The sequence below is a fragment of the Apiospora kogelbergensis genome (genome assembly GCF_038363985.1).
Source record: "Apiospora kogelbergensis strain CBS 113332 chromosome Unknown utg000006l_segment0_segment0, whole genome shotgun sequence".
Lineage (NCBI taxonomy): Eukaryota > Fungi > Ascomycota > Sordariomycetes > Amphisphaeriales > Apiosporaceae > Apiospora > Apiospora kogelbergensis.
In genome coordinates this window covers 2,537,920-2,565,794 of record NW_027117423.1, presented here as the reverse complement: position 1 = coordinate 2,565,794, position 27,875 = coordinate 2,537,920, and the positions used below count along the sequence as shown (strand labels likewise).

General features: G+C 55.5%; 11 protein-coding genes across 11 annotated transcripts; 4 read left to right on the top strand and 7 right to left on the bottom strand.

The window, feature by feature from the left end:
- Positions 1-1,013: 1,013 nt before the first annotated feature.
- On the top strand, positions 1,014-2,786 carry PG998_009670 (uncharacterized protein; the record flags this gene model as incomplete). The annotated part of the gene is made up of 5 exons (XM_066876486.1): positions 1,014-1,346; positions 1,449-1,510; positions 1,626-1,884; positions 1,940-2,608; positions 2,667-2,786. 5 exons carry the CDS (start codon positions 1,014-1,016, stop codon positions 2,784-2,786), a joined length of 1,443 nt encoding a protein of 480 aa, XP_066728642.1.
- A 384-nt stretch (positions 2,787-3,170) lies between these two features.
- On the bottom strand, positions 3,171-4,336 carry PG998_009669 (uncharacterized protein; the record flags this gene model as incomplete). The annotated part of the gene is made up of 3 exons (XM_066876485.1): positions 3,171-3,764; positions 3,860-4,104; positions 4,183-4,336. 3 exons carry the CDS (start codon positions 4,334-4,336, stop codon positions 3,171-3,173), a joined length of 993 nt encoding a protein of 330 aa, XP_066728641.1.
- Positions 4,337-5,144: 808 nt separating this feature from the next.
- Positions 5,145-6,282, bottom strand: PG998_009668 (mPR-like GPCR protein; the record flags this gene model as incomplete). The annotated part of the gene is made up of 4 exons (XM_066876484.1): positions 5,145-5,309; positions 5,405-5,635; positions 5,721-5,899; positions 5,949-6,282. The coding sequence occupies 4 exons, from the start codon at positions 6,280-6,282 to the stop codon at positions 5,145-5,147; spliced, it is 909 nt and encodes a 302-aa protein (XP_066728640.1).
- A 1,454-nt stretch (positions 6,283-7,736) lies between these two features.
- Positions 7,737-10,440, top strand: PG998_009667 (SEY1; the record flags this gene model as incomplete). The annotated part of the gene is made up of 3 exons (XM_066876483.1): positions 7,737-7,828; positions 7,910-10,089; positions 10,145-10,440. The coding sequence occupies 3 exons, from the start codon at positions 7,737-7,739 to the stop codon at positions 10,438-10,440; spliced, it is 2,568 nt and encodes an 855-aa protein (XP_066728639.1).
- A 189-nt stretch (positions 10,441-10,629) lies between these two features.
- PG998_009666 (ribonuclease H-like domain-containing protein) lies at positions 10,630-11,685 on the bottom strand (the record flags this gene model as incomplete). Its single annotated transcript, XM_066876482.1, has 1 exon — positions 10,630-11,685. The coding sequence occupies one exon, from the start codon at positions 11,683-11,685 to the stop codon at positions 10,630-10,632; it is 1,056 nt and encodes a 351-aa protein (XP_066728638.1).
- Positions 11,686-12,178: 493 nt separating this feature from the next.
- PG998_009665 (cupin domain-containing protein) lies at positions 12,179-14,425 on the top strand (the record flags this gene model as incomplete). The annotated part of the gene is made up of 5 exons (XM_066876481.1): positions 12,179-12,264; positions 12,330-12,511; positions 12,585-13,433; positions 13,469-14,260; positions 14,331-14,425. The coding sequence occupies 5 exons, from the start codon at positions 12,179-12,181 to the stop codon at positions 14,423-14,425; spliced, it is 2,004 nt and encodes a 667-aa protein (XP_066728637.1).
- Positions 14,426-14,874: 449 nt separating this feature from the next.
- On the bottom strand, positions 14,875-17,374 carry PG998_009664 (uncharacterized protein; the record flags this gene model as incomplete). Its single annotated transcript, XM_066876480.1, has 2 exons — positions 14,875-16,341; positions 16,403-17,374. The coding sequence occupies 2 exons, from the start codon at positions 17,372-17,374 to the stop codon at positions 14,875-14,877; spliced, it is 2,439 nt and encodes an 812-aa protein (XP_066728636.1).
- A 690-nt stretch (positions 17,375-18,064) lies between these two features.
- PG998_009663 (Early meiotic induction protein 1) lies at positions 18,065-18,958 on the top strand (the record flags this gene model as incomplete). Its single annotated transcript, XM_066876479.1, has 1 exon — positions 18,065-18,958. The coding sequence occupies one exon, from the start codon at positions 18,065-18,067 to the stop codon at positions 18,956-18,958; it is 894 nt and encodes a 297-aa protein (XP_066728635.1).
- A 685-nt stretch (positions 18,959-19,643) lies between these two features.
- Positions 19,644-21,652, bottom strand: PG998_009662 (hsp70-like protein; the record flags this gene model as incomplete). Its single annotated transcript, XM_066876478.1, has 2 exons — positions 19,644-20,859; positions 20,928-21,652. 2 exons carry the CDS (start codon positions 21,650-21,652, stop codon positions 19,644-19,646), a joined length of 1,941 nt encoding a protein of 646 aa, XP_066728634.1.
- A 1,190-nt stretch (positions 21,653-22,842) lies between these two features.
- On the bottom strand, positions 22,843-24,010 carry PG998_009661 (dienelactone hydrolase; the record flags this gene model as incomplete). Its single annotated transcript, XM_066876477.1, has 4 exons — positions 22,843-23,268; positions 23,353-23,478; positions 23,553-23,695; positions 23,911-24,010. The coding sequence occupies 4 exons, from the start codon at positions 24,008-24,010 to the stop codon at positions 22,843-22,845; spliced, it is 795 nt and encodes a 264-aa protein (XP_066728633.1).
- A 408-nt stretch (positions 24,011-24,418) lies between these two features.
- PG998_009660 (uncharacterized protein) lies at positions 24,419-26,893 on the bottom strand (the record flags this gene model as incomplete). Its single annotated transcript, XM_066876476.1, has 5 exons — positions 24,419-24,493; positions 24,559-24,671; positions 24,753-26,284; positions 26,348-26,469; positions 26,582-26,893. The coding sequence occupies 5 exons, from the start codon at positions 26,891-26,893 to the stop codon at positions 24,419-24,421; spliced, it is 2,154 nt and encodes a 717-aa protein (XP_066728632.1).
- Between the last annotated feature and the right edge of the window lie 982 nt (positions 26,894-27,875).

Here is a 27,875-nt window from a genome sequence, read left to right as displayed (position 1 = left end):
CAGGTGGCTGTCCGGGTTCTTGAGAACAAGACAAGAAAGAGCGCTGCATCGTGTTTGCTATACAGTCATCAAACATGTCAACATTCTCTTTAGCTTCGTTTTGGGGCTGCAGCGCGTCGCAGCGCCACCCTCGCGGTCCATGACTGCATGGGGGCTTTGAGGCTCAACTCTTTTTTCCGGTTCATGATTATGTAGGTTAATGGATGTAGGAGAAAACCATATGCGTGTTGCTCGAGCCTTGGCCCAGTACAGTCCATCGTCCCCGTCGTCGTAGCCTCCTCCCCCGAATCATCCGATCGTCCTCCGCCGTCTCTTGCCCAGTGTCGGCAGGCTTCCCGGGGTGTGTGTATGCACATGCTATGCGTGCATTGATCCTCATGCAGCATCAGTATTGCGGCTCGGCCCCGATTACCGTATAGGAGGCTCTCATACGTATCGGAGCCAATCTAAGCCAACGATAGCAGTCACTTGGCGGCATATCCAGATCTCGACACCCTCTCCTTCTAGCGTATAGCTCGGTTGGCCAGGCCTAGTCACACATACATGCACACTCTCTCACACACACACGTCACGGACTCTTCGACTCCTCATTTTCCTTTGCCAGTGACGAGGGATGTTGAGTCGGTGCATCTTATTGTTCAAACGCACACGTCCTCTCCCACACGCTCTATCGGCAACGCCAACAGCCCCCCGCCGCTCGGCATTGTCCCCTCTCTCCGCCGCTGCTTCAGCTTTGATTTCTGACCCATCAATATAGTCGATCGGTCGGCCTTGGCCCTTTTTTTAGGCCCTGCCCCGGATTTCCTTATGTCTGGAGAAACGACCAGGATCTCTCTTGTTGAGACATTCGCGGATTTCTTTTGCTTGAAAAGAACTTGAGCACAGCCGCTATCCCCCTACTACCCATGTTGACCAATTGTTTGGGCCATGCAAAACTATCACCGTCTTTTCGTTTCCTACCACCATTACTACTTCACCACCCGGTGCAGTAGCACCCTCGTCACACTGCGGCAATGACATCTTCACTACAACCTCGGTCTGCAGCCGCAGCCAGAGGAGGTCCGCCGCGGAAATGGGACAGGTCTATCCCCCCTTCTCTGAGGCCACTCGTACGCGCCTACGCCCTGGGCTACGCGTCCGCCGTGGTACCGAGGCTCTTCACCTTGGTTCTACAGCAGGTTACAACCGCCAGGAGGGGCAGGGGTGATGGTCCGGATAATGGCGCGCTGCAACCCCCGCGCGAACCTCCTGTGGCATCCTTGCAGCGCATCCTTCGCGGAGGACTTGATCCCCAGCGCTTCCCTACCTTTTGCGCAGCTCTTGTTGGCGGAAGCACACTTTTCGAGGTAGGTTGGACATCATGGTTTTCGGCTTACCTTGCAGGCCGTTCCTATCGTTGTGGCTTATGGTAGTCGGTCCTTAGCTTGGTTACTGACTTTGCGTGCTAGATCCTACTCCGAAGGCTCTGCTCTCGCCCACCAGGTTCACTTTCTGCTGCAGCTCGCAAAAGGTGTGTTGTACCCGCCCCTACATGGGGCCCAAAGAGTGCACTATATAACGATATGCCTAATATAAGTGGCATACGTGATATTATGCCTCTACTACTGGAGCTGATTATTTTGTAGATTGACGCGATGGCTAGCTACATTCACTGCGGCATGTCTCAGCCTCAAATTGCTGCAGTCTAAGGCGAGCCCGGGGTTCACGGAGACAGTTGCTGCAGGAGACAATGAGACCTCGAGCAGCACTCCTGAGACGATCAACTATGCTGGTAGAACACTGGATCTGTCACTATTCGCCTTAACTCGAGCTCTTGATGTGATCATCGGCGAACTATGGTCCCAAAGGCGAACACGGGGAGTCGCTGACAAGCAATGGACCAACGTAGGTGCTCCAATAGATTTGCGTTATTCGTCTGGATGTTAACAACTTTACTCAGTTCGAGACGGCTATCTCCAACCTGGCTGACCCCACAATGTTTGCGGCCTCGTGCGCCTTAATCATGTGGTCATGGTTCTACTACCCCTCGAGATTACCGCGGGCCTATAACAAGTGGATAGATTCCGCCGCGTCTGTAGACAAGCGCCTCATCAAAGCCCTGCAACGCTGCCGCACGAAAGAACTGCGTTATGGCGAAGATACGGGCCAGGCGTCGCTGCTCCAAGGCATGTGCCTCGAGTACAAGTGGCCCTTGCAGTGGGGCGACCCGGCCGTAGCCGTCCCCTTCCCCTGCGAAGTTGTGCACATGGGTTGCGGCCCGTCGTGCGAGTACCACGCACTGTCGCGGTTCTACCGGTCCTTCCGCTGGTCCCTATTTACGTACCTGCCCCTGAACCTCCTGCTCGTAGCGCGGCGGCCGAGCTTCCGGAAGCTCAAGTCCGCTCTGCTATCGGCGGCCCGCTCGTCGGCGTTCCTGGGCGCCTTCATCACCTTCTTCTACTACGGCGTCTGTCTGGCCCGGACTCGGATCGGCCCCCATCTCTTGGGTAGGGACACCGAGGCCCGCAACCGCATCGACGGGGGACTATGCGTCGGCACGGGCTGCTTCGCCTGCGGCTGGAGCATCATGCTCGAGAACCCGGGGCGGCGCAAGGACATGGCCCTCTTTGTCGCCCCCCCGCGCCATGGCCACGCTGCTGCCGCGGCGCTACTCGCTCGACAAGCAGTGGCGCGAGACGCTGGTATTTGCGGCGAGCACCGCTGTCGTCTTCACATGTGCCCTGGAGAATCCGAAACGGGTCCGGGGCGTGTTCGGCAATGTTTTGAATACGGTGCTGAGACCTTGATTTGGCATCTGTCTTTTCTTTCTTTGTGTTACTACTTGTATAAATATACGGATATCATGTGTAGCGAGGGAAAGGATAGACAACGACTCATGTTGGCTGGAAGCATTGTACAATAGACGGCTGATGATTTCATAACGCTACAGTTGCGTGCGTGGTTATTCTTTTATTTAATATTAATCATCAAAGGGCATACGGAAGTATACTTAGTCGTGTCCCAATCTCCAAATAAACCTCGCTATGCAGACAAACAGTTGGCAACACGAAGCACAGCACTAGCAGTAAAGTCTTGTTCTCATATTAAATTTTCCGTACCGATCCGTCCAACGGCCAAGCCAGCCAGCCAGTCAACCCATCCATTGCCGTGTTCCGCCCTTGAAGTAAGGCCTATGACCTCAGCCAGCAGCACACTCCTAGCACGAACACGCATACCAGGGCGTCGTTGCGTACCGTGCTGAACATCTGGCTGTAACGCAGCGCATGCCGAATGGTGCCGCTCAGCGCCGGTGGGAGGAAGCCCACGAGGGTCCACATGATACCCGAGGGCGGGCTGCGGTGCTTGTCGAGGAAGTAGCGCGAGGTGAGCAGGATCGCCTCGACCGACGAGAAGATGTAGAAGAAGGTCGAGATGGACTTCCGCAGGTCGGCGCTCTCGCCGTCATCGTCGATGGAGAGGGCCAGCATGTCGCGCTCACTCTTGCTGCCCGTGAAGGTCGTTGACAGCGCCACGTAGAAACCCAAGCCCAGCGCGAAGACGGCGTGGATAATGCGCCAGATGTTAGCCGTCTTGTCGGCCACGGTCTGCGCAGCTTGTTGCATGCTAGGGTCGCCTGCGCCTGCGCCTCCCAGACCGCCCAGGCTGCCCAGGAGCGACTCCATGCCAGTCCCAGCGAACGGGTTGGCTCCACCCGCACCGCCTGGAGCCCCACCACCGGCCATCATCTTCTGCAGCATCTGCATCATCGGGTCATTCTCCATGCCCTCCATTCCCGGCGGCATTGGTGGCGGCATGCCTGCAGGGGTTCCCGCTGCAGAAGGGTCAAGCCACGGGTTGTGCGACGGTGGGGTGCCGATACCTGGGGAGCGGGTCGATCGAAGCCCAGCATCATCTGGCGGAGCTGCGCCTCGGACATGGAGGGCTCGTTGCCGGGCGGAGGCACGCGACCGCTCGTGCGCGGCGCATAGTAGTGTTGTGATATGTCGACTTCTTCGGGATCGTCGTGGTTGGGAGCAGAAGTTGCCCTAGGTGCTGCTGGTGTGTCTGCCAGTCCTGCAGGCAAGGGAGCTGGGGTGGTGGAAGGTGCTGCTTGGGGTTCGGGGTCTTTTTTGTCCATGTTAGTTACTGGGGGATTTGGAAAAAGCTGCGCCTGACCAGACTTGGTTTTTCATCTGCTCGTACCTCGTTGTAAACCGCCTCCAAGGCCAGTGATCTTGTTCAATCGCGCCGTGCCACCGGCTCTGATCTTGGCCTCACGCCGTTCTTTGCGCAAACGTGTCTGCTCAGCCGCACGGGCGGCAACTGCATCCTCTGGAGGCTGCACTGTTTCTGTCATATTGGCAGGATGTGTCGCTGCAAATGCCGCGTAGGCACGTTGTTGTTGGGAGCGGACTAGGAGACGCTCGCTTTTCCTAGAGACTGGCTGTAATGTGCGAGAAGGGGTGGGTGGTCTAGGTCAGAGGTGGCCAGAGGTGGCCAGAGGTAGGTTGATGGTGATATTGCTAGGTCAAGACGTTTGCGGTTGGTGCTGGTTACCTAAGAATGACAACTGCCACATCACCCCCGATTGATAGGACACCAGCACAGCACCGAGGTGGGGGCCCAGCATTGAGCTGCTAAGGCCGCTCCGCACCGGGGGGTCGACAGGTGCAATGAAGCTATGAAGCTACATCTAAATGCTAAGTATCCCTAAAACGGCAGCGCGTAGGCGGGTTCTATATAGAAATATAGAAATGTGTACATATATATATATATGTATATATATCACTCTATACTATCATTGTCTGTATGTAGTTCAAGATGCTTGTAGCCCGAAAACGGACAGCAACCTTGCTTAACAACGCTCCTTAAAACGATGTGACAGGATACAATTGTCCTGCCGCTGGTAATACTTATCGAGTGGAATAACGGACATCAAGCCTGGAGGCTGAACTGTGGTCGGACCATATATGTCGTAGGCGATACGGGTGCGTAGCAGAGGCGTAGTACAACATGGAACGTCGCACTGCATCGAGGGGACAAACCATACACACCATAGGTTCAATATGAACTGCGTCTGACGTGCGTTCAAAAACAAATCGCCAATCAAAATTCATGTAGGTCTATCTATTCGGCCCGAGACTCCAACGCCCAGCTCTCCGCCGTCAGCGCGTAGAACAGTACCGGCTATTAAAGTTGTAATCAAGTGCCGTCATTACCCCGGCAAGGTGGAATACTGTGGCCATCACGACGACCACGTGGAATATTTGATGCGACGACCCGAAGATGTCGAACCGCCCCGGCCAGAATTTTTCGGGGAATCGCGTCTCCTACAAGTTAGAAAATCAAGCGTACAAAGCAAACTTCGACCGCCGAGGGGAGGATGGGGAGTATAGGGAGGAGAAGGGAAGGGCTTTGGACTCACTCCGTAGATGGCAGCACTCGTCAGAAACATGACTCCTTCCGTCATGTAATACGGCAAGCCAGATTGCAAGGCCATCTGGGGGAAGCCAAACTTGATACCACCATGGACGAAGGGAGCAATGCCGGCCAATCCAGTGCATACAAACGTGAGCAGCCGCAGTGTACGCCACTTAGGCCCTTGAAGCTTCGGGTGCACTAATACGATGACTGAGATTGCGCCTAGTCCGCCGACCTGGAAAATCAATGCGAATCAATTACAACGCTCAAAGCCAGTATACCAAGGTTGTGATCGGGTGGGGGAGGGTAGAAATACGCACCGTTGCCCAGTATATTTGCCGTAGGTCAGGTTCGCACCAGAAAGTACAGTATATACTCGAGAAGAAGGCGCCCAGGATCAGTATGATGATGCCGACGAAATCAAGCTTCAGGCAATGCTTCTCAACCCGATGAGAGTGGTTCATGAGTGTGTGGTAGGTAGCAGATAGCCCGAAGCAGACTGTTGTCGACAACAAAAAAGAAGGCCACAATCAGGTAGTCCCCTAAACTAACATGGCCGTACCGGAATGGCAGCGGCGCAATGAGGTACACCTCGCCCAGAAAAAGCAGCACGGCCGGGATGAGATGCGAGTGAATGTTGATTGTCTCATTGTGCAAGTAGAACCAGCTCTGAACACATTTTTTGACGGATCCCGACTCAGGGCGGTAGCCGCCGCGGACAAATTTGTTGTCTTTTGCCCATTCTGGTATCTCGTCAAAGTCCAAAAGGTCAGGATGCTTCCCGTGGGTCGGGATTCCGTAACTTTCAGCAGCGCTCAGTTCCGACGAGGCAGTCCGCTTTTTTTCGGAATCGGTCAGATTGCCATCGTCGTTGACAGACATTTCTGGTTTCTTTCCGTTCTATATCAGTGTCGCCGGAGAGAAATGTGGGGGTAAGTCAAGACAAAAAAGGCATGCAATAACGAATGGAAATAGAGCCAACTGCCATGCTGTTGCCCTTCTCTAAATATGGCGGCGTGAAATTGCATGCGAAAGGGGGAAAGGAGAAGACGGGAAATCACGAAGTCCCGTAACCGAGCAGACGGCAGGAGACGGTTGGACGATTTTATGTACTTGGGTCGCCAGGGTGGGCAAATACCCCCGAATCACCTGTTAACCGCGCTCCGACGTCTGGTCTGGGCTGCTTCAATGGCCTGTAACAGGGTCCACCATGACGGAGGCGAGACCATCCATGGGGATTCATTTGTTGTTTCCATTGGATGTTACCCCATGACACTCCATTGCTCTCGTCCATATATTGTTTCTGGAAAAGGCAACTCCATGATCTCAGTCCGTCGTGATGTGCAGAATTGCACTTGAATTGCAGGCCCTACGTAATCGTGGACCTGTGCCTGTGTGCTGCATTGGCCGGCCTGCCGGGCTGCATAAAGAACCGAAGCGGGAAGGTCAATCAATACAAATAAATACATAGGTTGTTACAGTCTCCTACGCTGTCGGTGGCGGAACCTTCCTTCATTTACTCGAATTCACTAACTCAATTAAATGACCAGGATCAGAGAGAAGGGTCCTGGGAAGGCTATAAAACTCTGGCCATCATAGCTCTCCGCCAGGCACTGCCAAATAGCATACCGTTGTTGAGCCTCTCCGGGCTGGATGGATGTCAGCCATGCCGCATCCGCATGCAATGCATGTGGCGAGACATGGAGGGCATTTGCTTTTGCTTATGTGGAGGACAGATTGGCAGTAGGTACGTCAGCGCATTGCAATGTGTGTAGTAGTGCACAGGTGCCGCCGCCACTGTGGGAGACGAGTTCGAATTGGCACTGCTGGCACTGCTGGCACTGCTGCACTGCAAAGCCGCAAACGCAAACGAGGTAACCGGAAGCAGTTTAGTCTGTGTACGGACTGCCTAGCTGCCTACACCTACCGTCGATAAAGAATTCCGTCCACCGTCGGTCGCACCGCCCGCCAGCTTGGTCCCAATTGGTTGCGGACAGGCTGTCTTGCTGTGTGGCTAACGAGCAACCCAGATTAACAGGTTGGCTGGCTTCTTGCAGGGGTCTGCTGGACAATGGCCACCACATGTCATTTCGACTACTAATGTACGTTATGTACATAACAGCATACTGGACACACACACTCAACAATAAAGCTATCTATCGTGTGATTTGGTCATCCTGTCCCGTCCAAAGTCCACTAATTCCAACGTCCCCCCTCCTGCCAACTCTCACACGTTGCTGCCGCCATGGCATAAGTCTTGCCCACCTGCATAACGAGTCGTCCTTTATAGCAACTTGCAGACACATTTCTGTTGCTTGCTCACCAACCAACCTAACATGAACGGCCATTTCGCCTCCGTGGGCGACGAGCCCTCCAAGGCTCACTATGAGCATGGCATCCAAGTTATCGACGGCGACAAGGAATACAAGTAGGTCGAACCTCCGCCTGCACCATTAAACACCTCACCTGGCTTCCTGGCATGGGATCCTAACCTCTCGGTTCTTTGCAGTACCTCCCTTAACAAGTACCTCGAAGTCACCGATGTCGCCGAGGCGGGCTTCAACTACCACCTCATCTCCGTCTTCGGCTCTCAGTCGACCGGAAAGTCTACCCTCTTGAACCACCTGTTCGGCACCGAGTTCAATGTCATGTCCGAGACCGAGCGACGCCAGACAACCAAGGGAATATGGATGTCCAAGAACAAGAAGGGCTCCATGGCCGAGAACATCATGGTCATGGATGTCGAGGGAACCGATGGTCGCGAGCGGGGTGAAGATCAGGATTTCGAGAGGAAGAGCGCCCTTTTCGCCCTGGCCACCAGCGAAGTCCTCATCGTGAACATCTGGGAACACCAGGTCGGCCTGTACCAGGGTGCCAACATGGGCCTCCTCAAGACCGTCTTCGAGGTGAACCTGCAGCTCTTCCTCAAGGATAAGCAATCGAATCCGAGGTCTCTTCTCTTTTTCGTCATCCGTGACCATATTGGCAACACCCCGCTGTCGAACCTCCGAAACACCCTCATCCAGGATCTGAGCAAGCTATGGTCCTCCATCTCAAAACCACAAGGCCTCGAAAACTCTAGAATAGAAGACTACTTTGACTTTGCTTTCTCCGCTCTTCCTCACAAGATCTTGCAACCAGAAAAGTTCGTATCCGAGGTTGACAGACTGGGCCGAAGATTCGTCTCGGGAAGTCGAAGCGGAAAGAACCAGGGCGAGCATGGCGAACAAGAGCTTGAGGGCGGAGTGTTCTTGCCCGAGTACCACCGGCGCATCCCTGCTGATGGCTTTTCCGTCTACGCCGAGGGCGTTTGGGATCAGATCGTCCACAACAAAGATCTGGATCTACCGACCCAACAAGAGTTGCTGGCCCAGTTCCGCTGCGACGAAATTTCTAGGGAGTGCCTCGTAGCATTCGACGAAGTAATGTCACCCTTGGAAGAGAAGCAGGCCGAGTCAGCTCGCATCGGCCAGCCCTTTGTTCTCCCGAAGCTGGGTGGTACCGGAAGCGCTGCACGTGGAAAAGCCATCAAGGCCTTCGAGGTGTCTGCTAGCAGATACCATAAGGGCGTCTACAAACGCAAACAGACCGAGTTGGAGACAAAGATCGACCAGCGGCTGAAAGCACTCTACCACGGTCAGCTCTCGGCTGCTCACAAGTCGGGTGTCGCTTCATTTAGCGATGCCGTGTCCGGCGCCGTGAAGGCTGGCCAGAAGTCGGGCGGCGCGTACGAGTTCGCCGAGATCGTCGACTCTGAGAAGACTAAAGTTCTCGAGGAATACGAGAAGGAGGCGAAGAGTCTGGCTATCCAGGGCGTGGCCTGGACCAACTTTAAGTCCCAATACTTGCTCTTTGAAAAGGACCTGGACGATGTAAGCGCCAAGCTCCGAAAGGAGGAAATGCGCCGCCTGGCAACGCGGGTGGAACGCTGGGTCAAGTCTCGACTCGGTGATTCGGTCGGCTTGGAATTCAACAAACTTGGTTCTGGCCGAGCCGGCGCTGGTGCTCCCGAAGAAGGGGAGAAGCCGCCGACCGAGAAGGACTTGTGGGATCGCATCTGGAAGGGGTTCGAACAGATTGTCAAAGAGGCCGAGGTTCGTTTCAGCGAAAGGGCCAAAAGCTTTGAGGCCAGCCAAGAAGAAGTCGATGTCGGCCTGTGGCGTCTTCGAAGGAAGAGCTGGATCGCGCTGCGAGATAAGATTGAGGAGGAAGTCATGGAAGGCAATATTCTGCTCAAGCTCCGAGAGAACTTTGAGGATAAGTTCCGTTACGACGAGGCAGGTGTTCCCCGTATCTGGCGACCTGCGGACGACATCGAGGGCATCTATACGAAGGCGCGAGAGTCGACGTTGACTCTCATTCCTCTTCTCTCGAAGTTCAGGCTCTCTGCAACCCACACGCCTCCGGCTCTGCCCGAGTTCATTGGCCATCAACCTCCAGGTGCTGAGCCCGAGGATGAAGACGACCTTACGCCTATCGGAGGTGTCGACGAAGAGGACGGCAAGAGCCTCGAGGAGGAGATGACAGTCTTGAGCGAGGGCAAGCGCCAGGATCTCGTCGTCCGTTTCAAGAAGACTGCCGATGGTGTCTATGTCGAGGCTAAGCGCAGTGCCATTGGCGGCGTTGCCCAGGTCCCATTGTACTTCTACGGAATTCTCCTGGCTCTTGGGTGGAATGAGTTGCTTACAGGTTGGTCTTATTCATTCGTGCTTGGCACAAAGACTTGGCTGCTAACCTTTTCTAGTCCTGCGAAACCCTGTACTGTTTCTGCTGCTCATTGTTATCATGGGTGGAACGTACGTCGCGTACATTTTCAATCTGCTTGGCCCTATGATGCAGGTGAGCAATGCTGCCTGGGGCCAGGGCATCGATATCGGCAAACAAAAGCTTCGGGAGTTCATCGAGAGCAACGATACGGCCAGACAGGCCATTTCCATGCCAGCACGTGGCCGCGACAGCGACTCTGTTAGCATGGACACCTTGGATAGCCGAGGCAGGAAGAAGAGCTCCAAGTCGATGGATGATGACGACGATATTTGATGGCGGGCATATGGGGGGGAAATGGCGAAACAGAAAAGCGCAGGATATAATGCATATATTGTTCATTAAAGGTCGTGACAGGGTCTAGTAGGTATAATACAAAAGTCTCCATCCTCTCACCTCGGGGTTTCTCGGCGTATTTATCGACTCCTATCGTGGAGAACTGTCGAGCCCCCCTGCAGCGTGTGGTTAGAAGGCCTCAAGCCCGGCAGGTGTGCCAAACCAAGTGCCCAATTCGTCGGAGTCCTTTTCCCGGCTGCCCTCGACGAAGAAATCGGTCACGCGACTCGTACCCTCATCCTCGTCCAGCGGCCACTCTACCTTGACACCCTTGCCTTCTAACATATCCTTTGCCGTGCCCCAGCTAAACCTGCACTCTGGGCCCCAGCCAAATAAGGGGTGCATATTCTGTTTTAACCAGGTGACACATCGAGCATCCGATGGATAGCCTGACCCCCACGACATAGTCTCGGGTTTTTGCTCCTCCTCTTCTCCATCGCCACTGCCATTTTGCTGCTGTTCCCTGCGGGCAGGGTCCCGCGCCTCGTACAAGACCTCGAGGGACGCGTCGCGCGTGACCTTGGCGCAGACACTGGCGGCGCTGACACAGGGGTACAGGCTGTCGGCCTTCTTGGCGACGGTGATCTTGACGGTGGGGAAGACGCGCTCGAGCTTCTTCTGGTAAGCGGCGGGCTGGCCGATGGTGTCGACGTAGATCTCCTGGACGTTGACGCCACGCGCCAGGACGCCCTCGATCAGGGCAATGGTGGCGTCCATGGCCTGCGCATTCAGGTTGTAGGCCGCCGTCGGCCGCAGCATGTGGGCGCCGATGTCGCGGGCGCTCAGGTTCGAGACGGCCCAGCCGCACGACTGGTTCAGAACGGTCCCGGGCGTGCACAGCGTCTCCATCAGGGCAGACCGCACGGCGGGAGTAAGCACCTTGGAGTCGTCGAAGTGGTGCGTCGTCTTGAGCAGCGGATCCGACAGCGGCAACGGCAGGTAGAAGACGCCGTAGGTCATGGGGCCCAGGACGGGCCCGCGCCCGGCTTCGTCGACGCCCAGACAGCAGGCCTCGCCCAATTCGGATCCCTCGGGCGGCTTCAGGGAGTCGGGCACGGCGGAGAAGTGTGTGTAGGACTCGCCGGAATACAGGGTCTCGCGGTGGACGGAGGGCGGCACGAAGACGTCGGAGGCGGGGGTCTCGAGCTCGAGGTTGGCGTCGTCGCCCATCTGAATGTCCTCCATGCTGGGCAAGGACGGGTTGTGAGTATGGTATAAAATAGGTAGGTGATGCAAAAGCCACTGCAAACCCGCGTGACCCGCGTAGAGTGGTTTGGCTAGCAAGGCATTCATTACAGGGGACCTTTGACCTTTTTGGCGAAGGTGGGCGCGTTTTAGGGGGGAACCAAGGCGCGTCAAGCTCTCTAGCTCCAATGCGCTAGCGAAGAACAGAAGCTCCTACCCCGATTTCCAGGCCATGCATGCCTTATGCCTTGACAACCCATCCCAGAAGCAGCCATGAAATAAACAAATCGACGCCAACGTCCCCACCAAGCCTACAACCGACTCGGCGACTCACAACCGTCGCACTACTCACGCGTCCAGCTGCGTGAACAATAGTGAATGCTCCCGATGAATTTGCATGCGACCAATTGCCAGTTTCTACTTCGATATTTGCTGCCAAAAACAACGCGCACTCTTTGAATCGTGTCAATAGAAACCCCCACGCCGAACCGCCATGGCGCCGCGACAAGCTTCGTCGCAACGGCGCAACCAACCCTCCCAAAACGAGGGCCAGATCTTCGAGCTCGGTGTTCGAGGCAGGTATGTTCGCGCCTACCAATCCGTCCCCGGAGCAGAAGAAACCGCAATTAACACGTTGGCGACAGGAAAACTGGTGTTACTCTGGTGGATACTGGCGAGCGCGACGAATATGGCATGGAACCTGTCGACAACCTGTTCTCATCGCCTGGGAAGGAGACCGACACTGCGAAAAATACAAATGGCGCCGCAAATGGCCAGTATGAGGAGGAGCAGTCGGACGAGGAGCAGAGCATGGAGCTCGATGATGGTAGGCACTTCACTGCACCACGGCTGCGTGGCTGCCAAAGGCATGGTGCACCAACATTAACTCGGATTTGCAGAGTCCCAACTAGGCCCGGCCACGGTGGCTCGCATGAGGAATCCGGCTAAGGGCCGCCTCTCGATTCCCAGAGCTCGGTCGCCTGTCAAGACGCACCTCAATTCACCCGCCAGGCACAACACTCACATAGCCCCTGGATCATCGCCTACCCGGGGATCGGTCGTCGATGACCGTGGAGAGAGTCCCACGAGCAAGTCGGTTAAGCGCCGCTTGAACTTCGCCGACCCAACCCTGCAACCCCCTACCAATGGAACCTTCAAGGCTAAGAGCTCGGGGTCCCAAGGCAGCAGACCGGTCAACAGAATCCCGTCATCAGACGACGAGGAAGACTTACCTAGACGCGCGCGGCCCAATAAGAACCAGAAACCTGTGCAGCAAGAATTCGATGAGGAAGAGGAAGAGGAGGAGGAGGAGGAGGAGGAGGAGGAGGAGGAGGAGGAAGAGCCTATGGAGGTCCTCGATATGGGCGAGGTCGCTAGTGACCTAGGATCTCCTGTACCTGATGAACCCGAGATAGCGAATGAATCAGGGCAAGAGCAAGAGGAAGAGGAGGAAGAGGAGCAGGAGCAGGAAGAGGAGGAGGAGCCGGCAGAGGAAGTTCCCATCGAAGTGGAGAAGCCGCAGCCTAAGAAACGTGGACGCAAGCCAAAGAACAAGGGAGCCGATTCATCTGAACTTGAGGCACCTAATGCTGCTGGGCCTGCGGAAGCGCCGGCCAAGAAACAACGAGGCCGCCCAAAACGAGATTCCGGAGTTCAGGCCCCGGAGCCGACCACAAAGGGATCCAAGCGACGCATATCTGACCAGGGCAGCCAGGAAGCATCTGAGTCTGCGGACGCTGACGATCGTGGTACCAAAAGGCACGGAAGGAGAAGGTGAAGCCAGTCAAAGCCGAGGCTTCCAAACCCGCAGCCAAGGGTAAGCCTGGCCGAAAGCGCAAATCATCCGGTGTAGGCCCTGCTTCTCCTGCTGTGATTCCTCGCGCTCCGATGCCGAAATCAAGGGGGCTGCAGATTCTGAGACGCGAAGCTTTGGGTGAAGGCAATATCAGAACTACTCGCTCGGGCAGAATCTCGGCAAAGCCATTGGAGTTTTGGAAGGGAGAGCGCTACGAGTTTGACACGGACAACGAAGATCTAGTCCCAGACAAAGGCGGCCGCCATATCAAGTTAGCGACGATCAAATCCGTTGTCAGAGTGGAGGCCGGGCCAGACGAGCCCAAATCCAAGCGTCGCGGTCGGCCCGGTGGCGGCGGCGCGCGAGGTAGACCGAAACGCCGGGCTTCGGCAGAGGAAGATGAAGAGGACGAAGACCGCTCTGACTGGGAAGATGATCCTGGCCGCATGGTAGGCGAGTGCATTGTCTGGCGCCCGGAGTACGAGCAGGAGCCGCCCGAAGGCGAGGAGCAAGTCGAGGTGATTGATGAAGAGATGGCCATATCGGAGGCGGCAGTCCAGATGAAGGACATCAAGGGAGCCACCTTCCAGTTTGCCAAGACTCTGACACTGCCGTTCTTTGGTTCGGGTATAGTAGACCTGCCTCCTAATTCGGAGAAGAAACCCAAGAACGCGCGTAAGATGCAAATGGTCTTCTTCGTACACTATGGCAGTGTAGTGGTCACGATTGCGGGCACGAACTTCCGCATTGGAAAGGGTGGCCAGTTTTTTGTCCCGAGAGGTAAGACACGCATGCATCTTATGATCTCCTTGCGAACACAGACTAATCATGGTTTTTTCTTTCTTTCCAGGCAACCATTACAGCATCGCGAACGATACAGAGAAGCCTGCGCGCATCTTCTTTGCACAAGGCTGTGAGATGCACGTAGCGCCCGAGGGAGAGTAAGCATGAGAAATGAGCATCATCAGGTCTCCGTCCAGGACTACAGGGTCCAGGAATCACGGGACGACGAGGCATCTCTTATTCAAGAAAAGAATCATGGCGTTTTCCCAGGGATATTTATTTTACATGTATGCGTGATGATACCAAACTGCGTACGTTGGCTACGCAGGAACTGAACAAAAATTTCATATAATCATGTTTCGCTGTCGAACTCAGATTTCCCGTGTGATGCGACCTGACCTACGAGGGCCAACTCGGTCCTATACCTAGCCACAAAGGCTGTTGCCACCTTGGATGCTGAAGCAGTATCAGTTCACATGTCCAACATCAAGCAAATTCCTAGGCAAATAGACGGTGTTTATAGCAATTGAATAGATGTTGAACTGAGCAGGGTATCTTAACATGCGTATACCTTCTATTTAAAGACTCTAAGCCAGCCGGGTCCATCCTATTTAGTACTGGTTGAGAAGAACCTTCTTCAAGCCTGCCGACTCCTTGTCGTAGCTCTCGATCTTGGCCTGACTCGCCTGCAGCTTGGTCAGGAGGTAGTTAACTCGCCCGGCCGCCTCGGCAGGCTGTCTGGGCAACCCGCCCAGCAGAGCCAGCTCGTTCTCGACCTTCTCGATGGTGCGACCCTCGATCTTGGACAGCTCGGCCAGGACGACCAGGTCCATCTTGGCCGTCAAGACGCGGTCCTGGGTCAACAGCGTGAAGGCGGCCTGGTGGACCGGCTTGCCGGCCGTGATCTTGTGGGGCCGGCCGTTGAGGTTCTTGACCGTGATCAGCTCGGCGTTGGAGAGGCTCTCGAGGGCCGCCTCGCCGTCGGTGGCAAAGGTGTCCGAGAGAAGCACCTCGTGGTAGCGCAGGTTGTCCTCGGAGGCCAGGGCCTTGATCAGGTACCAAGCCTGCTGGACCGTCCAGTGTCTGGTTTCGTCAACCTTGGTGCCCCCAGGCAAGAGGAACATTTTGAGGACCTCGGAGGCGGTCTGTTCGCGAATCTCAGCAACTGCCTGCTTGGGGGTTTGGCCAGCTCTCAGACGTCGGGCCAGGAACTCCAGGTCAGTCAAGCGTCCGCCCAGCGTTCCAATGCAATCATCGAGTTCTCTCAGGTTGACTGCTTGCTTTTGTTTTGGCAGCTTCTCTGCAGGCTCATCAGAATCATCGTCGATTACGGCGACTGGCTCGTCGTCGCCTTCCAGGTGGCTGACAACAAAGCTCTTGGCAACCTCTGGCGAGAGATCTCCGAGAGATACCTGACGAAAGACACGGTCCGGGAGCGACTTGGACAGGGATTTGGAATATGCGCTGTCGTTGGTCAGGAAAACGACGTGGGCAACGTTAGACTGCACCAGAGCAGCAGCCCACTCGGCAATCTTGTCGTAAACAATGGCGTTGGCTTCGCTCTTGTGCAGGAAGTTGTCAATAACAACAACTGCTCTCTTTTCAGGATGACTCTCGAGGAATGCGTCAACTGGAAGCTGGGCGTCGATATCGGTCTTCTTGCGACCCGCGACGTCCAGCTCGGTTAATGCCGATGCGGCGGTGGCCAGGATCTTCTGGAGCTGCGATTCGAGCGTCTCGGAAAAGCCGGCCTTGACACCCGTGGTGCTCTGGACTGCCAGGTCGATCATGCTGCTCATGTTGTTGGCCCACGAGAAAATGGGGCGGTAGCCGACCTGGGCCGCCATATGCTTGATGGTTGCAGATTCTCCTCTTGCCTCCACAATGGGCTTGCAGTCAAGGACCAGAACATTGCCTCGGCCTTTCAGAACTTGCTCTGTGACAAGCTCCTTCTTCCCAGAGCCGCGAGGTCCTTGGACGACGATGAAGGTCTCGGCCGTTTCCATCAGCCACTTCTGGATCTGCTCAATCAGGTCTTTGCGGTGGCTCCAGACGGCATTGAGCCCGGCTTGGTCTGACTTTTTGGCGATGGAAGGTTGTGAAGATGTCCGAAGTCTGCCGTCGAATCCATCTGTAGACTTTGATGTTGCTCAAACGGAACGTTTTGTTCACGTGGGCCTTGACGAAGAAATTGCGAATCGGGTCAAAGATGACGACAGTGACACCAGTCAGAATAGCGACGAGAATCGGGAAGACAACACGGGGATGGTTTGACATCCAACTCCAGTACTGGTGGCCCTTGGCGCGGTCCTCGTATGACATCCGAAGCTTGGTCCCGGCCTTGCCTCCTCCGCTCTCGGCAGAGACGACGAAGCCATGCAAGCAGTTCCGAGCCATGATGGCGTCCCGCACCAGGGCGAAGTCAACATAAGCAAAGCGCGGGACGACCTTGGAGTCAAAAGCCTGTGATTTGATTTCGGCGATCTTGCCATAGCGGCGGAAGATGCTGTACAGGTCTTCCTGCGAGAGCTCGACGGCCTCTTCGCCGGGTGTTTTGGGGACGAACTCTACCCGCAGCCTGGAGAAGGGGAATCGGTGTAGGTCTTCGAGCCACGGGACACCTTTCACGAGACCGGCATGGACACTCCTGAAGGGGCTGAAGAACGGCCGGATGGGGTGTTCCTGGAGACCCTGGGAAATAGTGGCTGCGATCTCCTTGGGGTCGACACCTGACGGGTGGGAGAACTTCACGAAAGCACCGCCGTCCTTCAGCCTGGGCAAGATCTCGGTGACCTTGATGTTGTCCGACTTGGGCAAAGCACGCTTGACCGTGTTCATGGGGTCCATGATGCCGAGAGTCGAGGTGTACGAGCGCTTCAACAGCTCCGACAGGTCTTTGTCGGGGCTCTGCCATGGCGTCCGCAGAAGCCCGGTAAGCTTCAAGGGGAAGATGGTGTCGACCCAGAGTATGGACTCGTTGGATTCGGCATCAATATGGCCCGTCTTCTCGCCGTCCTTGGCTTTCGAACTTTTCCATGCTCTGTGGGCGTAGACCCGTCTCAAGGGCAGCCTGAGAGCCGGCCGGACGAGACCTCGGTGGAAAGCCGTCATGACGGCGCAGTGGCTTCATTCAGCCTGGGGGTCAAGCAGAGCAGAAAGAGGGAGACGAGCCTGGGTAACAACTGTTCTTATTATTACTCTGATTACCGCCCCAGCCGAGCCCCAGCTGGGTCCCGGACTAACGAGATCAGCTCATCTGCTCCAGCTGCCCGCTCGCCTGCATGAGGTCATAGCCTGCCTAACCCTACTTAGTAGGTACACACATGCCCGGTTTCTACACGCCACATATATGTGTAGAGCGTCCAGCAAAGCCACACCAGCCACACGATAGCGGGCGGCTTCTGATTGCGATAGCCGACAAGCGATAGAGGGACGACGGGATAGTTCGCCTGCTCAGAGTCTCATGCTTGTGGAAAACGTCATTAACCTTCCTTTCGCGCCCAAGCCCGGCTCTTGCTCGTCCCCCGCTGTCTTTGTATCATTAGTGTATAATCAGTACTGCTCGGTACATCCTCTGGGCAGGCAATTGGCGCAGGACACGGATTTGGAGAAACATTCCCCATTGGCTGCTCTCATACAGAGGCTGCATCTGGAAGGCAGTCTGCGCCGGTGGTGTGATGGTGACGAGACCAACCTTGAGAACCAATTGCCCCACGGTTTCTTCCCCCGCCCTTGATTGCTTATCGAGAACTTCACCCTCGCCACATATCCATCGGAATCCATCCTGCAACTACCTTCAAAATGGGCTGGCTATGGGCAACACCTGAGCCTTCCAAGGCGTCGAATCACGACAAGACAAAAGCGTCCTCTGCCGCCACCCCGTCGCCCGCGAAGCAGTCCGAGAACGACTACGGCGACCCGGAAATAGCCAAGTTCCTGGCCCAGATACAGCAAGAGTTCGGCAGCGGTAGCAGCAGCCGGCCAGCAGAGTCCTCGCGACCGACCTCCACCGACACGCCCAAGAAACCGTCGTCGTCGCCGTCGTCGTCACTCTGGGGCTCCATCTGGGGAAGCTCCTCGTCAGGCACTGCGTCCGCCACCCCATCCGACCACCATGCATCATCCTCATCCTCATCCTCATCAGCACCATCTCCCTTTTCCCTCTCCAATGACCAGCCCACCAGCACCAGACAGACGTTAAGGTCTACCACTAACACCACGCAAGCTGATGACAATGACGACGCAGCGCGCCCGCGGCCGCTCGACCCGCTCTCCGAGTCGCTCCTCCCGACGACCATGTCATGCCGACAGGCCTTTGACGCGGCCTTCTACTGCCAAGGGGTGGGCAGCCAGTTCCACAGCATCTACCGGGCCGGCACGGTGCGGACGTGCAGCGAGCACTGGGACGACTTCTGGTTCTGCATGCGCAACCGGACCGCGTCGGGCCCTCGCAAGGAGGAGGCCGTCCGCGACTACTACCGCCGCAAGGAGTGGAACAAGTACGGGCCCGGCCGCCCCAGCAGCGCCGACGTCTGGGAGAGCCGCGACGAGAAGGTGCCCTACGACTCGGCCTTCCGGGAGACGTACGAGAACCCCACCCTCGGCGACGAGGAGTGGCGCGTCAAGGAGATCGAGCATCGGCGGGCCGTCCAGGAGGCCCTGGCAAAGGACGCACAGCAGGAACAGACGCGGTGATGTGTGGGAACAGCAGTTCGGGAGTGATTCATAGTGTCGAACACTGGCTTGCGCTGAGTCTAAATATGTAAAAACACAACAACAATTCACGATTAATGCTATACAATTCGCTACTTTCCACACCTACCGCATGTAACAAATGCCATAAACAAAGTTAGGGCGAAGCGTGTAACGAACCTGTCCCAAGTTCCATAGTTATGCGATGATGGCAATGTTGCCAAAACAGGATGGCAAATTTTTAAAGCAATTAGACATTAGGCGTTCTGGCACCAAGGCCTTTGTCTGGTCAACCTCGCTATCACTATGGCACTTAACACGGGGGAACAGACTAGAAACTGCAAGTCTCGCCGCAAAATGACAGCTCGTTGGTCATGGACCGCATTGTTCAGGTTATTCAGGAATATAATTAGAATACCGACAGCAGCAAGTAAATAATGGAACAATTTCAAGTCACAGTAGGGAAGAGCCAGAGAGTATTATGAACTATTTATCATTGATTCGTCGGATGATTGCTACCTAGCATGCACCCATGCAATCGTGAAACCTCAAACTTTTGCCCTGAACATCATTATGTAGAAAATCTAGTGCAAACCCTTGTCCCAGACAACCACACCTTTGTGTCAAGGACACCCGTGAACGCCGAAACGAAGAAAGCAGGGTATTATCTTGAAAGGAGGCAGGCAATTTAGTCGACCTCCTCGACGGTGGGACCGTCGTCACCACCGGCACCGGGGGCAGCGCCACCAGGAGCACCGCCGGGCATGCCACCGGGCATACCGGGGCCGCCAGCGCTACCGTAGAACTTCATCATGATAGGGTTGGCAATGCCCTCAAGCTCCTTCTGCTTCTCCTCGTACTCCTCGCGAGAAGCAGGTTGGCTCTCGTCGAGCCAGGCAACGGCCTTGTCGATCTCGGTCTTGAGAGTCTCCTTGTCGGCGGCATCGAGCTTCTCGTCGACCTTGGAGTCGGCGAGAGTGTTGCGCAGAGAGTAAGCGTAAGACTCGAGGCCGTTCTTGGCAGCGATACGGCGGCCCTCGGCCTCATCCTCCTCCTTGTACTTCTCAGCCTCAGCAAGCATGCGCTCGATCTCCTCCTTGGACAGGCGGCCCTTGTCGTTGGTGATGACAATCTTGTTGGACTTGCCGGTACCCTTCTCGAGGGCAGAGACGTTCATGATACCGTTGGCATCAAGATCGAAGGTGACCTCGATCTGGGGAACACCGCGGGGAGCGGGGGGGATACCAGTGAGCTCGAACTTGCCCATCAGGTTGTTGTCCTTAGTGCGCTGGCGCTCACCCTCGTAGACCTGGATCAGGACACCGGGCTGGTTGTCGGAGAAGGTGGAGAAGACCTCGGACTTCTTGGTGGGGATGGTGGTGTTGCGGGGGATGAGCTTGGTCATCATACCACCGGCAGTCTCGATACCGAGAGACAATGGCGCAACGTCGAGAAGCAGGATCTCGTTGGTGGACTTGGAGCTGGTATCACCGCTAAGGATAGCGGCCTGGACAGCAGCACCGTAGGCAACGGCCTCATCGGGGTTGATGGACTTGTTGGGCTCCTTGCCGTTGAAGTAGTCGGTGATGAGCTTCTGCACACGGGGGATACGGGTGGAGCCACCGACGAGAACGATCTCGTGGACCTGGGACTTGTCGATCTTAGCGTCGGCAAGGACACGGTCGACGGGCTGCAGGGTGGAACGGAAAAGATCCTGGCACAGCTCCTCGAAGCGGGCACGAGTGATGGAGGTGTAGAAGTCGATACCCTCGAAGAGAGAGTCGATCTCGATGGAAGTCTGGGCGGACGAAGACAGAGTTCGCTTAGCACGCTCGCAAGCAGTGCGGAGACGGCGCAGACCACGAGCGTTACCGGACAGGTCCTTCTTGGTCTTCCTCTTGAACCTAAAAGCGAGAACTGTTAGCAGATGTCTTGATAGTGCTACGATATCAGGGGGACGAGGTGCACATACTCGTTGACGAAGTGGTTAACCAGGCGGTTGTCGAAGTCCTCACCACCCAAGTGAGTGTCACCAGCAGTGGACTTGACCTCGAAGATACCCTCCTCGATGGTGAGGAGAGAAACATCGAAAGTACCACCACCGAGATCGAAGATGAGGACGTTGCGCTCACCCTCGACCTTCTTGTCAAGACCGTAGGCAATGGCGGCGGCGGTAGGCTCGTTGATGATGCGGAGGACGTTCAGGCCCGAGATGAGACCGGCGTCCTTGGTGGCCTGACGCTGAGAGTCGTTGAAGTAGGCGGGGACGGTGATGACGGCGTTGTTAACGGTGCCACCGAGGTAGGCCTCGGCCGTCTCGCGCATCTTGATGAGGATCATGGAGGAGATCTCCTCGGGTGTGAAGTTCTTGGACTCGCCCTTGTACTCGACCTCGACGACAGGCTTGCCGGCCTTGTCGATGACCTTGAAGGGGAAGTGCTTCATATCGGCCTGCACCTCCTGGTCGGCAAACTTGCGGCCGATCAGACGCTTGGCGTCGAAGACTGTGTTCTGGGGGTTCATGGCGACCTGGTTCTTGGCGGCATCTCCGATGAGACGCTCCGTGTCCGTGAAGGCCACGAAGGAAGGTGTTGTGCGGTTACCCTGGTCATTGGCAATGATCTCAATGCGATCGTCTCTGAAGACACCCACGCACGAGTAGGTGGTGCCCAGATCGATACCGACAGCGGCGACCATGTTGGCGGTTGTGTGTGAGGAGTTGGGGTGTGTAGATGCAAGTGGGAAGAAGTGGGGGATTTACTTCTCGAGAGAGGGTGGGAAGAGATGTCCTATTTAATGGGCAAGGACAACTGCGATTGGGAAGAAGAAAAAAGCAGATTTTTCCTCTGGGCAATTGTGTGTAGAGAGAAGGAGATGTGAATGTAGAATGAGGATCAGAATTGCAGCGGGAAGAGGAATTCTTTGCCTACGTACTTATGCGAGGGCGTGCCCCACCATGACTTCTCGAGAAGGTTCTATGGCTTTCCGTCTAGCAACAGCCTGGAGGTTCGCGCAACGACTCAGGCATTCAGGTGCCTTCAGGTGCCTTCAGGTGCCTTCGGGCGCCCTCTGCCTCAATCCATCTCAGTCCACCCCATTCCGCCGCTCTTTCAGGTACCGCCCGCTTCGCAATCAGATTTTTCCCTCGCCTTGCACTCAATTGGCTTCCCTGATTGTCTTGTCTCCCGTCTCCTGGCCGGCGTGCAGACACGCTCCCAGGTGTGTTTTCTATGGGCCGGTCCCTTTCGACTTCGTACCCCGCAGTCCACATATTACATCATGGTGCTATGTCATTTTGATCTTTTTCCAACCTCGCTGTTCCATCTGGCAGCCTTACAGCCTCTAGCAGTAGCAGGGAGCCTAGCAGCCGACTGTGCCTTGGCTTGCCACCGAAAAATTTCACCTTTCGTTGCCCCAGGCAGCCGGGTCGAATCTGTATTGAAAAATTCCACAGCTCTCTTCTGCCGTCCAAACCGGATCTAGTGACATGACACAAGCATCTAGATTTCCCCGTCAACCCGGCGATGAAACAAACGGTGAGGGCAGATACTGCCACTTGCGGTGGTCCAAGCTCCAGGTATTTTCCAGTCCATCGCACAATCCAATGACTACGAAACGGCAACGATTTGGAGTGAGGCTGGACAGTCAACCTCATGTCACATTGATGCTGACATGCCGAACTTTGTTCTACCCTGGTCAACCTAATGCGCATAGCTGCATGCACCAATGTACCTAACTAATATGGCACGCCGTCATGGGAGAATCGATGGCCGTCCCTGGTGGATGAATACCCTCAACCCCGAAGCCCCGTCAGGAGTCAGCACTTTATTATAAGACTCCATCAACCACAGTCAACCGCCTCCGGCCTTCTTGATTTCTCTCAGCCTCTAACACACGTGCTCCAGCTTCTCGGGCTTGTCGTCCTTGGTGCCCAGATCCGTCTTGAGGGCGCGGCCGAACAGCTCCAGCAGCACCTCGAAGCAGACCTTGGTGATGGCCGGGTCGTAGCGGCCCTTGCTGAGCTCGTCGCGGATGAAGGCGTGCTGCGCCCAGGCGAACTCGTAGAAGCTGAAGACGACGCCGTGCTCGCGCAGCTTGGCCCGGATCAGGTCCCGGCCCGCGTCGGGCACGTGCGTGTCCTTGATGCCGAAGATCAGCGCCACCTCGGCCTGCGTCTTGTGCAGCAGGTCGATCGTGTGGTTGCTGTCGGCCGGCGCCTCGGTCGATGTGTTGGCGGCGTCGTAGGGGCCCAGGGTGCGGCTATGGACGTCGGTGGCGAAGTAGGTGACACACGCGTTCACGCGGGGGTCGAGCTACGGCCCGAGGCGTTAGAGATCATCTTTCATCGCCGCCGTGGTATATAGATACTCAGATAGCAAAGAAGTAACAAAACTTACAGCAGCACGCAGCGCCAGATGGCCGCCAAGACACATGCCCGTAACGCCGATGCGCCCAGTGCACGTGGGGAGGCCAAGAAGGGTGTCGACAGTCTTGTAAGAGTCCGCATCGTACGATTGCAGGGTCTAGAAATATTAGTCAATCTACATTCGCCAAGAAATGACATCAGGGGTTGACGCCTGAAACTTGCCTTCTTCACCTTCCACTCGTTGCCGGCGTCTGTGCCCGGCACATCGTAGGCCAGCGGCTCGGGGCCAGTGAAGTCATGATACGACGACGGCGCCGCGACGATGTAGCCCTGACCAGCGATCTGGCGAGCGAATCTGGCAACGGGCCCAGTCACTACGGGAGGATGAGCATGGTATGCGGAGCGACAGTGCAAGCTAGGTTGCTCGTACCTTGGTAGATTTCGCTGAAGAGTGCAATACCGGGGAATCGGCTTGATCAAAATTAGCGATGAAGAACAAGCTCCGGTCAAACGAGGGCCTTACGCATTGGGGTACTGGGGAATAGTCGGGTGGAAAAGGAAGATTCCTATTCAGGGTCAGGCCACTAACCCATCGCGAGTAGGACGTGGGGTTGGCTCTTCTCACTCATGGTAGACTCCTTTCCATCCGCCTTCGTCTGCACGTCGACATGGCTCTCGTTGATCAACATGTTGGAGCGATTCTGGGGCTGGCTTAACGATAGATACTAGGTAGGGAGAATTCAGTACGGGTGAGGTTTGCTTTCAAGTACACCGATTTGTCCACGGCGGAAGAGACACTCTTAAATACCAGTTGCGTTGAACCTTGGTGACTATCAATCATTCGACTACTATGCAAGCCCCTCAATACGATCACACATTCTCCAAGTGGGGGCTGAGTAATTTGGTGGGGGTTTCCAACCAAGTGTATAGAGTCGGCTATTCTTCTGACTGCGGAATACATGGCAAGGAACATCGTATCTGGATAAATATCAAACGGTATATATAATCTATGAAGCTCTGTCTAGTATCGTGCGTTTTCCAGCCTGCTAAGATTTGAAGATAGTAAAGAGCTCTTCAAATGGTCCATATATATCTAATTATAGGTGTGGCACCTGAGCACTCTGTAAGAGCAAGTTCACAATGCTCAAGAACCCCTCTCCCAAGATAAAACCCTAAGATGTAGTATTAGCTCATGTAATATTCTGTGGGAGGAATTTGTTTAATCGTAAGAACTCACCGAAGCCAGCACGATCAATGGCGTGTCTTGTTTCTTCAGCACATTCCTCCAGACCCAGCTCAGGATACCCCCGATGGTCCTTGCTAGAGTAAACGAAGGGACGTTATACATGCCTGATACATCGAAGTCAGCATTTGTACATTCACGTCCCATGGCGTTGTAGACGCGGCCGGGTTGGCGATTTGTTGACTTACCCACTGCTACAGCAATGCCTCCGGGGATATACACCTGCCACCACTTGCCCATCCCCTTGGTCCGCAGTATGGTAAAGAAGCCAAATATGACAGCTGCGCCGATGGCAAAATCTTTGGCCATGGGGGGCAATCCCTGTCCCGTCACCAGCCGTGCTGTAAAGATCCAGACATAGGCCGTAGGGACTTCGAACAGCTCACCAGGCACCTGGTACACGGCCGTATATAGTCGGTAAATAAAGGCGCTTACGACGGCACCTACAGTCGCCCCGATGACCTGACCCCAGAACTGCGCCTTCGGTGCCGCGCCGAGCAGATGGCCTGTCTTCAAATCTTGCATGAGATCACCGGCCTGGAGCGCTCCGGCCTCCGATACGGCGCCAGCCACAAGGTTGATCAGCACGCTTGACTTGTTGGACTGCGGAATGATCAGGGCGAAGAAGAGCTGCGCCAGTTTGGATATTCCCGAGACGGGGTTGAGATCAGTCTCGCCCAGCGCTCGAACCCCCATGATGCTCAAGACCAACGCCATCAGAATGGCCATGACGTTGGCGTATAGCGGCACCAGATCTCCAAACGTGATATGGATGCTGGCAACACATACCAATATCGAAACCACTAGGCCGATACTGACGGTTTTGCTCCCGACCAGCTGTTCAGGGGGCGCGTCGTCTTCGTCCCAAGTTCGTAGCTCGTCGCCATGCTCGTGGAAGTCGGGACTAGGGAGCAGCTCTGACGTCGAGCTTCTCCTTCTTGCAGACATATGAGGATCCACCTCATCCGAGTTCAATGCCGAGTAGCGGGGTCCTCGTCGTTTAGACCGGAACACGTTTCGGACACCTCCCTGGTTATATCTCTCTATGCTCTCTCGAACAAAGGCAGGGCCATTATGAATGATAGGCCTGATGGCAACATATCCCAAGCTGATGACGGAGTCGGCTAGCATGATTGCGAGCGAGATCCAAACGATCCAACCTTTGCTGCCGCTCTCCCAATCGCTAATCAAACCAGGCGCCCAGCCGCGATTATGCGCCAAGGGCGACAGTATACCCCAACCCACGACGGCACCGATCAGCATGTGAATCGTAGTGGCGGGCCCCATGATGATGCCCTGGCCGACATATGCTAGACTGGGGTTGAGGTCCCAGAGCCATGTGGTGGCTGCGTGAGCACCGAAGACGGGAAGGCTGCGCAGGATGGGGAAGAAGTAAGTGAGAAATGTATAGATGCCAGACACAGCGAACGAAATGAGGAGCAGGCGGATGTTGGCGCCCCAGCTGTACTTCTGTTCCGGCTTGATCTGCGATTCCCCGTCGACGAGCGTTCTCACGTCGTCGGAGTCATCATCGTTGATGTCTTCATTCTCAATCAAGGGCCTGTTTTCTATGGCCAGACTGCCGAACGTGGCTGCTTTCGAGGGGTCCAAGGCAGCGCCGTTCTGAGACTGGCCCTTGCCGTGCAGCACGCCAATAAGCACAGCGGTGCTGAAGCCGCTTGGGAACTTGAGCTGCTCTCTAATGATTACTTGACGCCGGCTGCACGTTATTAGTCATTACCTTCATCTCGCTTGTAAGCGTCTCTGGCAGCACGTTACTTACAGAGGCACAGCAAATACGACGCCAAAGTAGCACAGCCCTAGGGACCATACGATCAACTTCCACATGGGCAGAAACACGGGACCTTGCTCTTCTTCGGAGAGCAGGTAGTTTAGAGCCGGCATCTAGATGTTTGGATTGAGCGTATTAACATTTCGCATTTCGCATTTCTTTCGGGAATTTATCCGAGTGCTGGCGCCACGGCCTAAAAAGAAGTAGAGGGGCAGGACTACTCACCACCCCGACAAAGCCACAGCCCAGAGGCATGATGGCCATACCGCCCGCCACGGACTGCACGAGCACGTTCTCGACGGGCGAAAAGGGGAATTGGAGGTGCGGCTGCAAGATCTTGAAGAGGCCAAAGCCCATGAGACTGGCGGGCATGGTCATCATGGAGACCCAGCCGCTCTGCAGCCCGAAGTACATGTTGGAGAAGCAAATAACCAGGCCGACGAGCAGGCCGACGCCGACGCCGCGCCAGGTGAAGTGCTGGCCCTCGGGAAGCACCTTGACGTTGGTGGCAGCGGCGGGAGGATTCATCGCCATCATCGCCGGCTGCGGGGGTGCTGATGATGCTCGTCGGCCCCTGCCGGTGGAAGCTCCGTAGTAGCCATGGCGGACATGGCGGGTACAGCCTGCCTGGCAGGCGGGCCGAAAAATATATTTGGCCGAGTGAGGAAAGCAACAGCGAGCTATATAACGCTCTGTAATCCGCTTCTGATGACAAAATATCAAGCAAGCATATCGACGGCGAAAGAAGAACAATGCAAAGCGGAGAGAGAAAGGAAAGAAAGATGGATGGGTATTGATAGCGCGTGACCTCCCGGTGCAGATAAAGAGGGAGAGCGGGCCCGGGATTTGAGATGGAGTCGATGGGCGGATGGATGGTTGGGCGGATGGACGAAATGCGAATGGACGAAATGCGAATGGCAGATGCAGACAAGGTACGAGAGAAACATAACGGTGATTATTAATAGGGTCATATGGTCATAGGGCCGTCGGCTCTTCAACTCATCTCATCCATCCATGCTCGAGTAAGGTAAGGAAGGTCTGGGCGGAAACATCAGTGCCATTGCCAACTAGCGCCCATGACGCCCCCCGAAACATTGACATCAGAAAACCCGCATTCGTCCGCTGAAGCCGTTACCACCGATACTTGAGATTATCTGCGTAACCCGGCACGCTCTCCCCGCCGGTCTCCCGTCTTTTGTCTAGAACAGACTGCCAGTCTTGGTGGGCTGGTGCGACGCCGCGAATGACGCCGGTTTGTCTGCTTTCCCACTGGTCTTCCTATGTAACCGTGCCACAAAGGCGATGCGCATCTGTCTATCTCGATGAAGGGAGACAAGATCAAGTTACCGAAAGTAGAATTCGGGAGAGCGCATGCAGCTATTTTTGACCAGCAATAACATCGACCGCCCAAACCATGCAGTTCTATATATCAGACAGTGTCCTATGTCAAATAGAAAAAAGCTACAGACAGCATCGCGCCAACTCCGACTCCAGTAGTTTCCCATACACGCCCCTGGAA